The sequence below is a fragment of the Balaenoptera acutorostrata genome, chromosome 1, assembly GCF_949987535.1.
Source record: "Balaenoptera acutorostrata chromosome 1, mBalAcu1.1, whole genome shotgun sequence".
NCBI classification, from domain to species: domain Eukaryota; kingdom Metazoa; phylum Chordata; class Mammalia; order Artiodactyla; family Balaenopteridae; genus Balaenoptera; species Balaenoptera acutorostrata.
In genome coordinates, this window is record NC_080064.1 from 196671736 (window position 1) to 196684165 (window position 12430).

At 47.2% G+C, this 12430-nt stretch overlaps 1 protein-coding gene across 2 annotated transcripts in view; it reads left to right on the plus strand.

Annotated features, from left to right (window-relative positions):
* The first annotated feature begins 6145 nt into the window (after positions 1-6145).
* CAMSAP2 (calmodulin regulated spectrin associated protein family member 2) overlaps positions 6146-12430 on the plus strand; it is a 105410-nt gene continuing 99125 nt past the window's right edge. Inside the window, exon 1 of one of the 2 annotated variants that reach the window (XM_057543978.1) lies at positions 6146-6912. In XM_057543978.1, the coding sequence (XP_057399961.1) occupies positions 6774-6912 (139 nt within the window). In that variant the 5' untranslated portion in view covers positions 6146-6773. The remainder of the gene's footprint in view (positions 6913-12430) is intronic. The other variant, XM_057543981.1, reaches the window with a different exon arrangement.

Here is a 12430-nt window from a genome sequence, read left to right on the forward strand (position 1 = left end):
AATAAGCTGCAGTATGTGAAAGGCCTAGGACAGTATCAGACACATAGTCTGAAACCATGAAAGTTTGCTGGTTGTGGATATTTGTTGAATCACCAAAATTCAGGTTTAGGAAGATTCTCACATTCACCTGTGGGCTCAGAAAGTGAGAAATAGTGGGAGTGGATGAGAGGGAACGGAAGTGAGAGATATTCGGATTGATTGGGTGCAGGGCTCGAGGACGATGACACATGTTAGCAGCACGTGCGAGTCAGAAGCTGAGACACGGATTAGCGAACCGCCTGGTCCAGTGATGAGAGTTGAAGCCATAAAGACATCCCTGTGATGCCAGGAGCAGGAGTGTAGAGGAAGGAGGGGGCCAAGGGCTGAGTTTTGACCGTCTCCTCTGCTGGGCTTGGAAGGACAGCAGAGAGAACACGGGTCTCCCGGAGCCCACAGAACCTGAGAGAGAAGATGGCCTCAGGAACAAAGGGGCAGTTGTAAGTGCCACACGTCACGGGAGCCAGAGAAACAGGAGCACAGGAGTCACAACAGGAGCTCATGAAGGACTTTTGTGAGCACAGTGTCAGTGGGTCGGGGGGAGACGAAGTCACATCGCAGGAAAGAGTGAAGAGGTGAGTTTAAAATAGATTAAGGGCTTCCCTGGTGGCACAGTGGTTGAGAATCTGCCTGCCAATGCAGGGGACACGGGTTCGAGCCCTGGTCCGGGAAGATCCCACATGCCACGGAGCAACTAAGCCCCTGTGCCACAACTAACCAAAGCATATAAAGAGGAACCTAGGTCTGTCACCTACTCCTCCAATTTCTTGTTCAAACGTTCAGGAATATCCATGGAGAGTCAATGAATATGTATTTTTGTTTTTGGTTTTTGGTTTTCGGGTTTTTTTAGTACTGAGAATTTTTTTATTGTTATTTTATGATAGTTTCACACATTTTAATATGTACCTGATTCTTCATAATCTGAATTTATAGTAACATATCAGGCATGTTTTCTAAATACCAGCTAAAACCTACTACTCTGCACCCCTCTTTCTACTTGACCATATGATGTCTTGGAGATCTCTCTATATGATCCCTATGTACAGCGTAATTTATTTGATCAGTCTTGACACAATCCTCTACTGGTGGGTATGTGGGATGTTTCCATCAAGAACTTGATAAAAAGAACAAAATCTTCATGAGTGACTAGGTGAGGTTCTAAAACTCTAGACCTTGATGACTCAAGTAGCGGAACTACTGGATTTACCCACAAACAGCTGCATCATTCCCCTCTTGCTAGACTTCTTCCAGTTTTTTTTTTTTTGGCTGAGTCATGCAGCATGTGGGATCTTCCCCCACAAGGTGTTGCACCCGTGCCCCCTTCCCCGCTGCGTTGGGAATGTGGAGTCTTAACCACTGGACCGCCAGGGAAGTCCCCTTCCAGTTTTTATTTGGTCCTTGCCTTCACTGGAGGACCCCATTTCTTGTCCTGTAACCTCCCCTAGCCTTTTTGCATTATCCTATCATAATGCTTTCTGGAAATAAAAAAAGTAACTCTAATGCTCTAAAGTAATGCTCTAAAGATTTAAATCTTGAACGCTAGCCAGCTGACTGATTAAACCTTCAGTTATGGTCTGGTAAAGTACAGAGATGTCACCCTCCCATTGTGGCCTGTTGGCATTGGGAGTACCTTAGAATTTGCCTAACTCTACCTCCTTTGTTTTACAGAAGTGGAAATCGGAGAGCAGAGAAGTGACATGTGTTCCCCCAAATCATGTGGCCAAACAGTAGTGGACCCCAGGGTCCTCACTCCCTTTTTTTTTGTTTTTAATAAATTTATTTATTTATTTATTTATGGCTGCGTTGGGTCTTCATCGCTGCATGCAGGCTTTCTCTAGTTGCGGCGAGCAGGGGCTACTCTTCGTTGCGGTGCGCGGGCTTATCACTGCGGGCTTCTCACTGCGGTGGCTTCTCTTGTTGCAGAGCATGGGCTCTAGGTGTGCGAGCTTCAGTAGCTGTGGCGCAGGCTTAGTTGTTCTGCGGCATGTGGGATCTTCCCCGACCAGTGCTCGAACCCGTGTCGCCTGCATTGGCTGGTGGATTCTCAACCACTGCGCCACCAGGGAAGCCCTCACTCCCTTTTTTGTTTTTTGTTTTGTTTGATTTTTTGTTTTTTGGCCACGCCATGCAGCTTGTGGGATCTTAGTTCCCTGACCAGGGATTGAACCCGGCCCCGGCAGTGAGAGCGCGGAGCCCTAACCACTGGATCACCAGGGAGTTCCCCCAGACTGATGTTCTTTCTGTTTCCTCCAACATCCTTACCCGTCTTCAATGATTCTGAAAGTGGTAGAAGCATTGCCCATTACTGGAGACTCAGGTTTGAGCAGGGAATAAATAAAGGACAAAGGTCTTAGGGATCTGGGAAACGGGAGGGCCGCCCCTGGGAAGCTGAGGGCCAGGCTTCTCGGTTGGGTTTAGACACTGACTCACGGGGCCCTGCTGGGAGGGTTCGGGGATCCCAGGGTTTCAGCTGCCCCAGCTCCACACTTGGCCTCAGACCACACAGGCCTCGCTGGAGTCGTTGTGAAGGTTGATGAGGTAATCCTTGTAAAACTCTGTTAGCTCTGCGGGAGAAAACCACAACCGTGTCTAGAAATGATGGAGTGCCCGCCGTTCGGCCCACACTCTTCTACCCCAACTTGGTTTACCAGATGCGGCTATACTTCAGCCAGTTTAACATCTTATTGTCATCGGTTAGCTAAGCATTCTTGGTTTTTTTTTAAACCTACCCCACCCCTGCCAGTCATTCTTAACCTGGCTGATTCAAAGGTGACTTATTCTAGTTCCTTGAGTTTCAAAATAACATAAGGTCTCCACCACTTCCTTAAGTCCTCTGTACCTTGGTTACTCCATTTGCCAAATGAGGAAAATCGGGCTGTGGTGAAGGTTAAACAAGTTAATGTATGTGGAACAGGGTCTGATACACAGAAAGTGCTCAATAAGCATTAGCTCCTGTTAGTGTATCTAATTGAAAATGGATGACAGTATGTGAATACGTGCATTCAGTTAAAGAAATAACGTGCATTCTTACTGTAGTGCTCAGTGTAGTGTAGTGTTTAGTGTTTCTCTGTTTCCGAGGGGACGCAATGAAGATTTCTGTGGGTGACGTAACGAGGCTTTGAGCCTATGAAGATGTAATCATGCCAACGGGAGGAGAGTTGGGCTGCCCAGGCCCCGAGATCTCTCAGTTTTCCCATTCAAAATTTGCTTTCTCAGCTCTCTTGTTCGACACTGCAGTCTCAGCACCCAGATACTCAATCAATATTGGCTTATGAATGAATGAATAAATTTATGAGTCTATCCAAAGACAGAGAAATGGAGGATGGCCCCAAGGAAGGAAGTCTGGCTGACATTGTGGATTTTCCAGGAGAAAGAAGATCAACTTTTAAAACAGAGAGGAGGAGGAATAGACATGTAGGAATAGTGTAACTGTTGCCTGATGGATAGATTCCAAGCCTGGAGATAAAAAATAGAGGGATGGTTGTGCAGTTGGACAAGCTGGCCCAAAGAATCATTGGGTTTTGTTTCTGATTTTTAATGAAGTCAGATACCTCAAGAAGGCAGCGGAGAGCGTTTCTTTTTGACAGCGGTACTCTGCAGAGATTTCCAATTGTTAAAAGGGATCATTCGGAAGGTATCACAAAGAGCACCCTATTAGAGTGTCTGTCTCCCTGAAAGTAAATCCTTCTTCTTTGTACTCAGGGTGTTTCTCTGTTAATAATAGCCTCCTACTATGACCCCAAGTTTCACAGCCTCCCTGAAAATAAAAGCTGCTCTTTGTGTAGGCATTTTTTTTTTCCATTCCTACACACACTCCCCCCCAATTGGGGTCATAGTTATGCCATCGCTACTAAATGCATCACCACTGAATCAAAGGACAAGCAGAGCAACTGTCTGTGCTTCCTTCTCTTCCTCATCGTGTTTATTTAGGTTGAAATCGTTTTCAGTAAAATTCAACAAGCATTCACCCAGCACCCTCTGTGAGCGAAGCACTGTGCTAGGTCACAAACACAGCATAGAGTTGGTTGGGCCTGGAGAATCTTGCATTGGTTTGCAGATGGTCACGGTGACTGGTGAAATGCTTTGGCATCTCTCTTCAACCTTTCCAGTATATAGGTTTCTCTTAATTTGACTTGTCACTTTAGGATTTCGTTGAAGGTGAACTTGAGTACATTCGGTTTAACAGAAGTCTCTACGAAACCCTCCTGATTCCTCTATCCGGATGTTCCCTCTGCACTTTATGTGCACTTACCTCTTTTACGTCATTGTATTATATTTATTTATGTACATGTCAGCCTCCATAATCTGGGGAGGGAACAGGCACAGTGAAAGGAGCCCGGGGAGTGGAGCCAGAAGACCTGTGCTTGTTCTTGAAGTCAGACTCAGGTATGAATCAACCATGAAATCTTGCCCACGCAACTTAATCCCTCTGATCCTCAGTCCTGTATCTAGAATTGAAAGATAGTAATAACGCCTATTTCACAGCATGGATGTGAGAATTAAGGTAGTTATCATATGAATGTGCTGTGTCAACTATTATTCATATGCTAGTTTTATTATCCCCTGAATGATCTAGCAAAAGGCCTTGCCCATGAGAAATACTTTATTAATATTCATTCACTTATTGAAAAATGACATCAACCACCCTGTGGTGTGTTATTCTTGTCACTCACGTTCTTTTTGTAGCCCATATTGTTAGTAGGTTTATCTGTAATGCCCTACTACGTTCCGGGGGAGTATTTGTAGGGATCAAAGGGGCCTGCTTGCCAGTGGAGCTGCCCTTTTAGATAGTAGGGTCCAAAGCCTGCTCCCCATCCCCCATATTTCATATGTCCTGCTTCCATCTTAAGGGCAGGGAGTACCAGAGAAGCCCTAGTAGTTAAAGCATGGACTTTGGAGTAAGACAGTCCTGGGTTCAAATCTTGGGTCAACCAGTTTACTAGTTGTGTGATATGGGGTAATTTTCAAATTTTTCTGAGCTTTCCTTTTTTGTATGTGTGTGAAATGAAGATAACACAGGGTTGGACAATGATTAAAATTCGATAATGTATTGAAAGGAGATAATGTGAGGAATTCTGAGTTAAATAAGCTCAACAAGAGTGAACTACGATGATATACATCCCGAGTCCTTGTACATTAATTGAGCAAGTACTATGGGTTGGGCCCTACATGGGTGCGGGAGATAAACGCTGTCATCAGTGGGAAGACAGACAAGTCCTAGATGGTTGCATGTACAGTATGTGCAAGAGCTGGGACGGAACAACACGGTGCTCTGGGAACAGAAGAGCACCTGCCTGGCAGCCCTGACGGGGAGGATCAAGAGCTGTCAGGGAAGGCTTCCAGGAGGAGGTGATTCCTGTGAGAGCCTTGCGGGCCGAGTAGGAGTGAGCCAAGGGGACAGAAGGAGCACGGCCGAGCCAGGACACTGACATCTGAGAAGATGCCCCTTCGGGAAAACGGAGCGGCTCTGACAAAATGCAGCCACAAGGGTTTGTGAATGCCAGGTCATGCGGTTGGCTTCGTGCAGGAACTGATGCTTTGTTTGGAGGCGCTGATGGATGTACCCCCCTCCCGAGAGAGGACATTTAAGTGGAGAGCATGGAGTAAAGTATCCTGAAGTCATGAAATCAACACCGGTGCGGAGCTTCCCAGATCCTCAATCCTGGTCAAGCCCCACGTGTGACTTAATCACCCCACTTGACCTCTATACCTTTGTGGTCAATCAGCGATCACACCCACCCCCTCGGGTTACTTAGAGGACTAGATGGAATTGTTTAGGCACAAGTTGGCAGCAAAGTGTGTGCCACCAAATAAGCATTGTAATAAACATCAGTTCCCTGTGCCTCAGCACTGCGTCGCGAAAACACGAAAGCCACAGCGAGGCCCGTCTCCCCCTCCCTCCCCGCCTCTCCAGCAGGGTCAGCGGCCGCCGCACGCCGGGCCAGGACGCCAGGATGTGCACTCGGCTGACCAGCAGAGCCGCCGCCGCCACCGCGCATGCTCCGCGGGCCGCCGGGACCCCCGCGGGGCGGCGGGCGGGGCGGGCCGCGCGAGGACGCATGCGCAGACCCGCGCCGTCGCTCGGTCCAGTGCGGCAGCTGGAAAACCGCAGCTGCGGCGGCGGAGGCGGCTACAGCGCGGGCGGCCGCAGGGGAAGCGCGGGGCAGGGCTGGCCGGGCGGGGCCCGAGCGCCGGGCTGACGGCGTCCGCAAGGCGGAGGGCGCGGTGCGGCAGCGCGGCGGTGGCGGGGAGCGGGCGCCAGGAGGGACGGCTGTCGGCGCCCGCGCCGCAGGGACTTTGACGTTCTCCGAGGCGGCTCCGGCTGCGCCGGGTGGGGGCCGCCCGAGTCCCCCGGCCGCGTCCCCGGCGAGTCCCAGCGGCCCCGCGCTCCGGCCGGCGGGCGCCCCGAGGGCAGGGCCGCGAGCGGAGGGCGGCGCTGCGGGCGGCGCGATGGCGGGACGGCCCCCGCGACGTGACCGCTGAGGACGCCCCCGCCGCGCCCGGGCCCGGCCGCGCCGAGACAAAGGGGAGGCGCCCGCACGCGCGCTCGCGGGAGGCTCGCGGGACGGCCGGACGCGGCGCCGCCTCATCCCGGGCCGGGCGCGCGGGGCCGATGCTCTGAGCGGCCCGGACCCCGGCCTGGACCCAGACCCAGACCCCGACCCCCACCCCCCAGCGCCTACCCCGCGGCCGACAGCACCATGTGAAGGGCGGGCCGGCGCCCCGAGCGCGTGAAGATGGGGGATGCTGCAGACCCCCGGGACGGGAGGAGGACGTTCATTGTTCCAGCCATCAAGCCCTTCGACCACTACGACTTCTCCAGGGCCAAAATCGCCTGCAATCTGGCCTGGCTGGTGGCCAAGGCCTTCGGGACAGGTACGTGGTGCCCGCCCCCCATCCCTCCATCCCTCTGTCCCCGCAGGCTGCGCGCGTCCCCGTTTTGTTTCCCATCCTCCGGTCCCCTTCGCGCGTGTCTCCGCGCACAGGCTCGGGGACGCGATGGGAGAAGAAAGGAGGGGGGATAACGCAGGTTTGCTCTTCAATCAGGAGCCCTTGATTTGGGCAGGTGGGATGCGGCCAGATTTCTTTTATTGGATAGCAGAAGTGGGTGTGTTTTTTTGTTTTTTGTTTTCCCCCTCCCAGTGACCAATTTGGTCATGTTTTTACATGGGGTGGTTTTAATTTGTGGTATTTTCCTCATTGTGCTGCATTCATTTCCCCCACAGTCATAGTTGTGATTACACCACCGAGAAATCTGAGTTGGTTTCGTTATTATTGGAAGGAGGTGGATGGCACACAGACTACATTGACTTTGACATTTGTAACCATGGCTGCGATTCACGATCCGTGGACTGTACCGTGGCCTCTGTCGGAGCGCAGTATTAATTTTTGTCGTCATTCTTGAAGCCCGTGTCCTCCCGTACACGTTTCAGGCTCTATTAAACCAGTTATTTAAACCCGATATTTAGCTTGCTGTGTGTCATGTCCTATTTTTACTTCGTGTTCAGACACATTCCTTTTCCCAAATATTTTGGCTTCATAAATTAAGAAAAACAATAACTCCCTACTGTGGGATTTTTTTTTTTTTTTAATAGAAGAGTTTTTGGAGGGCATGTGCTGTTGACACAAATTGTATAGGACAGTAGGCGTCAGACACTCCCGCCTTTACCCAGTCTTTGCAAAATGACAGGAAAAGGGCCTCCTGTTGTAATTCCTTAGCTGTTGCTTTAGGAGCCCATGTTGTGGAGCTCTGAAAGCATTGCCTTCTCACGTGGAGATGCTCATGGAAGGTAATTTCATCTAATAACTTTGAGTTATTTTGTAAGATTTCTGTGGCCTAGTTAATAAATATTGGATGTGTAAAATATTTATTGAGAAGTTTCTTATATTTACAGACTTTTCTCCAGATGTTAAATACAGTGGTTTTTTTGTTTTGTTTTTTTTTGAGGGGAAGAGGATGGCTTATTTCCAATTTTAGGGCCGTGAAAATTTGTGGGTAAATGTTTTAATTCATTCTTACTGTTTAAACATACACAGCTGGATACATACACAGGTGACTATCAGGGCTGCATATTTAGTTAACTAGCAAATGAATCTCAGTGTTTAGAAAACTATTTGAATTAGTTTTGAGGGAAACTTCACGTTACAGTGATTTTGTGTTTATGACAGCTTTTGTTTTATTTGAATTATCATGCTTTGATATTGAAGTAGAAAGATGTTAAAGGTTTTATTTATTTATTTTTGGCTGCGTTGGGTCTTCGTTGCTGCTCTCAGGCTTTCTCTAGTTGCAGTGAGTGGGGGCTACTCTTCGTTGCGGTGCGCGGGCTTCTCATTGCGGTGGCTTCTCTTGTTGCGGAGCATGGGCTCTAGGCACGCGGGCTTCAGTAGTTGTGGCACGTGGGCTCAGTAGTTGTGGCGCATGGGCTTAGTTGCTCCGCGGCATGTGGGATCTTCCTGGACCAGGGCTCAAACCCGTGTCCCCTGCATTGGCAGGCGGATTCTTAACCACTGTGCCACCAGGGAAGTCCCGATGTTAAAGGTTTTAAAACTAGCATCAGGAGTAAATATAATAAAAAATTTATTTTGAAATAATTTAGATTTTAAAGATTTCTTTGGACCTAAATGTGTAGAGTAACACCTGGGAGGAAACACAAAGTGTTAGTATATTTTTGTTTTCTGGCACCACTGATATCGGTGGTGAAAATAATAGATGTATTTTGGTTTTAACTTAAGCAGCATACTGAAGCTAATATCCATTTAGGGGAGAAATGAAAGCTATTTAAGTTTTTTTTTTTTTTAAAGATTTTTTTGATGTGGACCATTTTTTAAAGTCTTTATTGAATTTGTTACAATATTGCTTCTGTTTTATGTTTTTGGTTTTTTGGCCGGGAGGCATGTGGGATCTCAGCTCCCCGACGAGGGGTTGAACCTGCACCCTCTGCATTGGAAGGCGAAGTCTTAACCAGTGGACTGCCAGGGAAGTCCCTATTTAAGTATTTAGAAAAGATGGAAAGAGTGAAATTGATATAATGACCTCTGTGGAAAAGCAATGTGTACAAAATGGAAGGCAGAGGGAATAGCAAAAATATTTTCTTTCCTTCTGAAACTGAGAGGAAACTTGTAGTACAGATGCCACAGTGTTGCCCTGGATTCACGAGGGTTCCTAAGCAGAAAACGGCCTACTCCCTGGATACCTGTCAGGCAAGTTTACTAGATCCTGGACCAGTTGAGAAACAAGTGTTGAACACACTTGGCGAAGAAGAGAAGAGGAAGGAACAGAGTATCCGTGGAATGTGTGTTGTGCCTGGGCACTGCACTAGATGCTTTGCATTATGTCGTGTATTTGGGACTTACAGCAGCTCTGTGATGTAGGTGGCGTACTCCTCATTTAAAAAAGAGAGGACGCCAGTGCAGAGAGGTGAAACAACTTCCCCACGGTCACAGTTTTAGTACGGGCAGACTTGAGCTTTGATTTGATTGTCTGACTGAAGGGTATGGCGTTGGTGAGGGCAGGCATGCCTCTTGTATGCCCGATACCTCAAACACATTGCTTCGTTTATTCCCACAGCATCCCTCTGGAAAGATATTGTCCTCATCTTGCAGGTGAGGGAAGAAGTTCAGATGTATTTGCTCAAGGTTAAACATCTGGCGAGTGGTGGATCCCGCGGGCCAGTGCAGGTCTTTCTGACTCTTAAGTCTGCGCTGTTTACCCCGCTCTGCACAGTAAGCCTCTCATCTGCCAGTGTGCAGAATGGGCACACAGCACGCGTTAGAAGTCTTATTGATTTATTTTCTTTAAAGGATGGGCAGATCTTAACACACTCTGAGATGGTTTAGATGAATGTTGTTGGTACTTACAGTTGTCTTGGCAACAGAGTGGATGAAAGTCATATTTAAAATGGAATGAAAATCAAGCTTAGAAGACCTTAAGAGTCACTTAGTAACAAGAAATTATATTATTAAGAATGTTATCTTTGTACATTTTATTCTTTAATCAACAGTCTTTCAAAGTATAAATTTATATGGAGTGAGTTGAAAAAATGTAATGTTTCATTTCTTTTGATGTAAATTTTCTGCATTTGCTGCAGATACTGTTATATGGCAGATGTTAGTAGACAACATATTTCAGAGGTATTGCTAGTGGTATTCAGTTAATCATTCAAAACATTAGCCCAAATTTAAGTTATGATTTACTAAAATCACTTCTTTAATGATGACATGTCCGGTCTTCAGGCACCAATTTAGTCTTTTTCCGTTAGAAAGTTTCTAACTTTTGACATATTAAAAAGAAGTCAATTTTAGAACCGTATGTTGGAAAATTCATTTCAAATGATAGCTAGAAATCAATTTTGGGCACAGAATGAAGTTACTGAACTATAAAAGGTAAATAAAGCGCTAGCATTGTAATACCTAGAAAGCAAATAGAGTATTTACTTAATTTGAAGTCTTCTATCAGAGCTTGGAATCATATTCTTTTTCTTTACACTAAAAATATTCCAAATAACCCAAATCTTCATAGTTTATTTTGTGGAAGAATGCAGGTACAGTTTTGATCAAATGAAGAATAAGTTTGTTTAGGTGAATTTTAATCTGTAAACCAATTAGATACTTCAAGCAAATTGCGGAAGAGGGGGAAGTTAAACTGTGCTGTGTCTAATGTATTTGAACAGCTTAACCCATTTAGCAGTGATATTACTGAGTTTGCTTTAAGTGCTTTGGGGAAAATGGTGGGTGCAAACCCTTTTATGACCTTCTTCCTTACTGAATTCTTGCATTTGGAGGCAGCTCTGTGAGGCTTGCAGGATCTCAGTTCCCCAGTCAGGGATTGAACCCAGGCCATGGCAGTGAGAGCACTGAGTCCTAACCCCTGGACTGCCAGGGAATTCCCAGCATTTGGAGTTCGTAACGTGGCACTTAAGGCCCAATTCCTAGTGTCACTTTATCATTTCAACTTTATCAACTATCATTCTCCCTTTCATACCGTGTAGTTTGATACAAACTACAAAACATATAGCAGAATATAAAATCATCTGCTATTTTAAATAACCCTTATTTCATTTCTTTGTATATCCCAACACGTTTTCTCAAAAACTTGTCTCATACCTGACTCTCATGCACATGTGAAGGATGTGCTCTCAGCGGACAGCACTGTGGTTAAGAGAGACTGATTGCAGAGAGGCCTGTTTGGGAAGTTCTTGTAGGAGTCTGGGCAAGAGATCGTGAGAGCTTGAAGCAGCCGTGCGGAAATGCTGCTAATATTAATTGAGTACTTACTGTGTGTCGGTCACTTTCCGTGTATCATCTCATTTTAATCCTCATGCCAGCCTTGAGAGGTGGAAACTTTCCATCACTCCAGTGTTACTGATGAGGAAACGAGGCCCAGAGGGTTAGGGACTCACCCAGAGCCACCCAGCTTATGGTGCTGTGTTCTGAGCCTGATTTCAGGCAGCCCACTTTACCATGTGCTGTTTGGGGAGAAGTCAAATGAATGGAAAAGAGGCAAGAGATAGAAAAAACATTGCAAAGGTATAATCCCTAGTGTTTCTAATTCTTTATTTATTTTGGGCTGTGTTGGGTCTTCGTCTCTGTGCGAGGGCTTTCTCCAGTTGCGGCAAGCGGGGGCCACTCTTCATCGCGGTGCGCGGGCCTCTCACTATCGTGGCGTCTCTTGTTGCGGAGCACAGGCTCCAGACGCGCAGGCTCAGTAGTTGTGGCTCACGGGCCCAGTTGCTCCACGGCATGTGGGATCTTCCCAGACCAGGGCTCGAACCCGTGTCCCCTGCATTGGCAGGCAGACTCTCAACCACTGCGCCACCAGGGAAGCCCCCTAGTGTTTCTAAATGACTGAATTTGGGGTGCATGGGGAGAGGATGAGGTCCCCTGAGGTTGTAAGGAGAATGAGGTTACTTGAGCTTTTGAGATTTGGTGACTGGGAGGGTGAGTCCAGTGCCATTGGCAGAGATGGAGAGCAGCAAGTTAAATGGCAAGTCAGCTTTGTTCTGGGGAACCTTAAGCTTGATGTGTTGGCCAGCTACCTTATCTGAGAAATCTAGTAAGGTAGGTAGCTGTAAATGTGGGTAGGGAGTATGATTGACCAGGTGAGGCTACAGAATAGCAGTTTGGGAATCTTCTGCCTATAAAGTGTAATTGAAATCAGAAGTAGATGACACCACAGAGCGATAGCAAAGATTTGAGACAGAATCTAGGGTGGTGAACACTTAGAATAGTTTTGGGAGGAGGCTGAGGAAAAGAAGATGGAATTAGAGCAGAGAGTTAGGAAGAGAATTAAGAAAGTGTAAAGATACTGAGGCCCTGGAAGGAGAAAGTTTCCAGGTGGGTGGTCTTATTAACAGTGTCAAAGGCTACAGGTATTTAAACCATGCCTGAGTGGCAG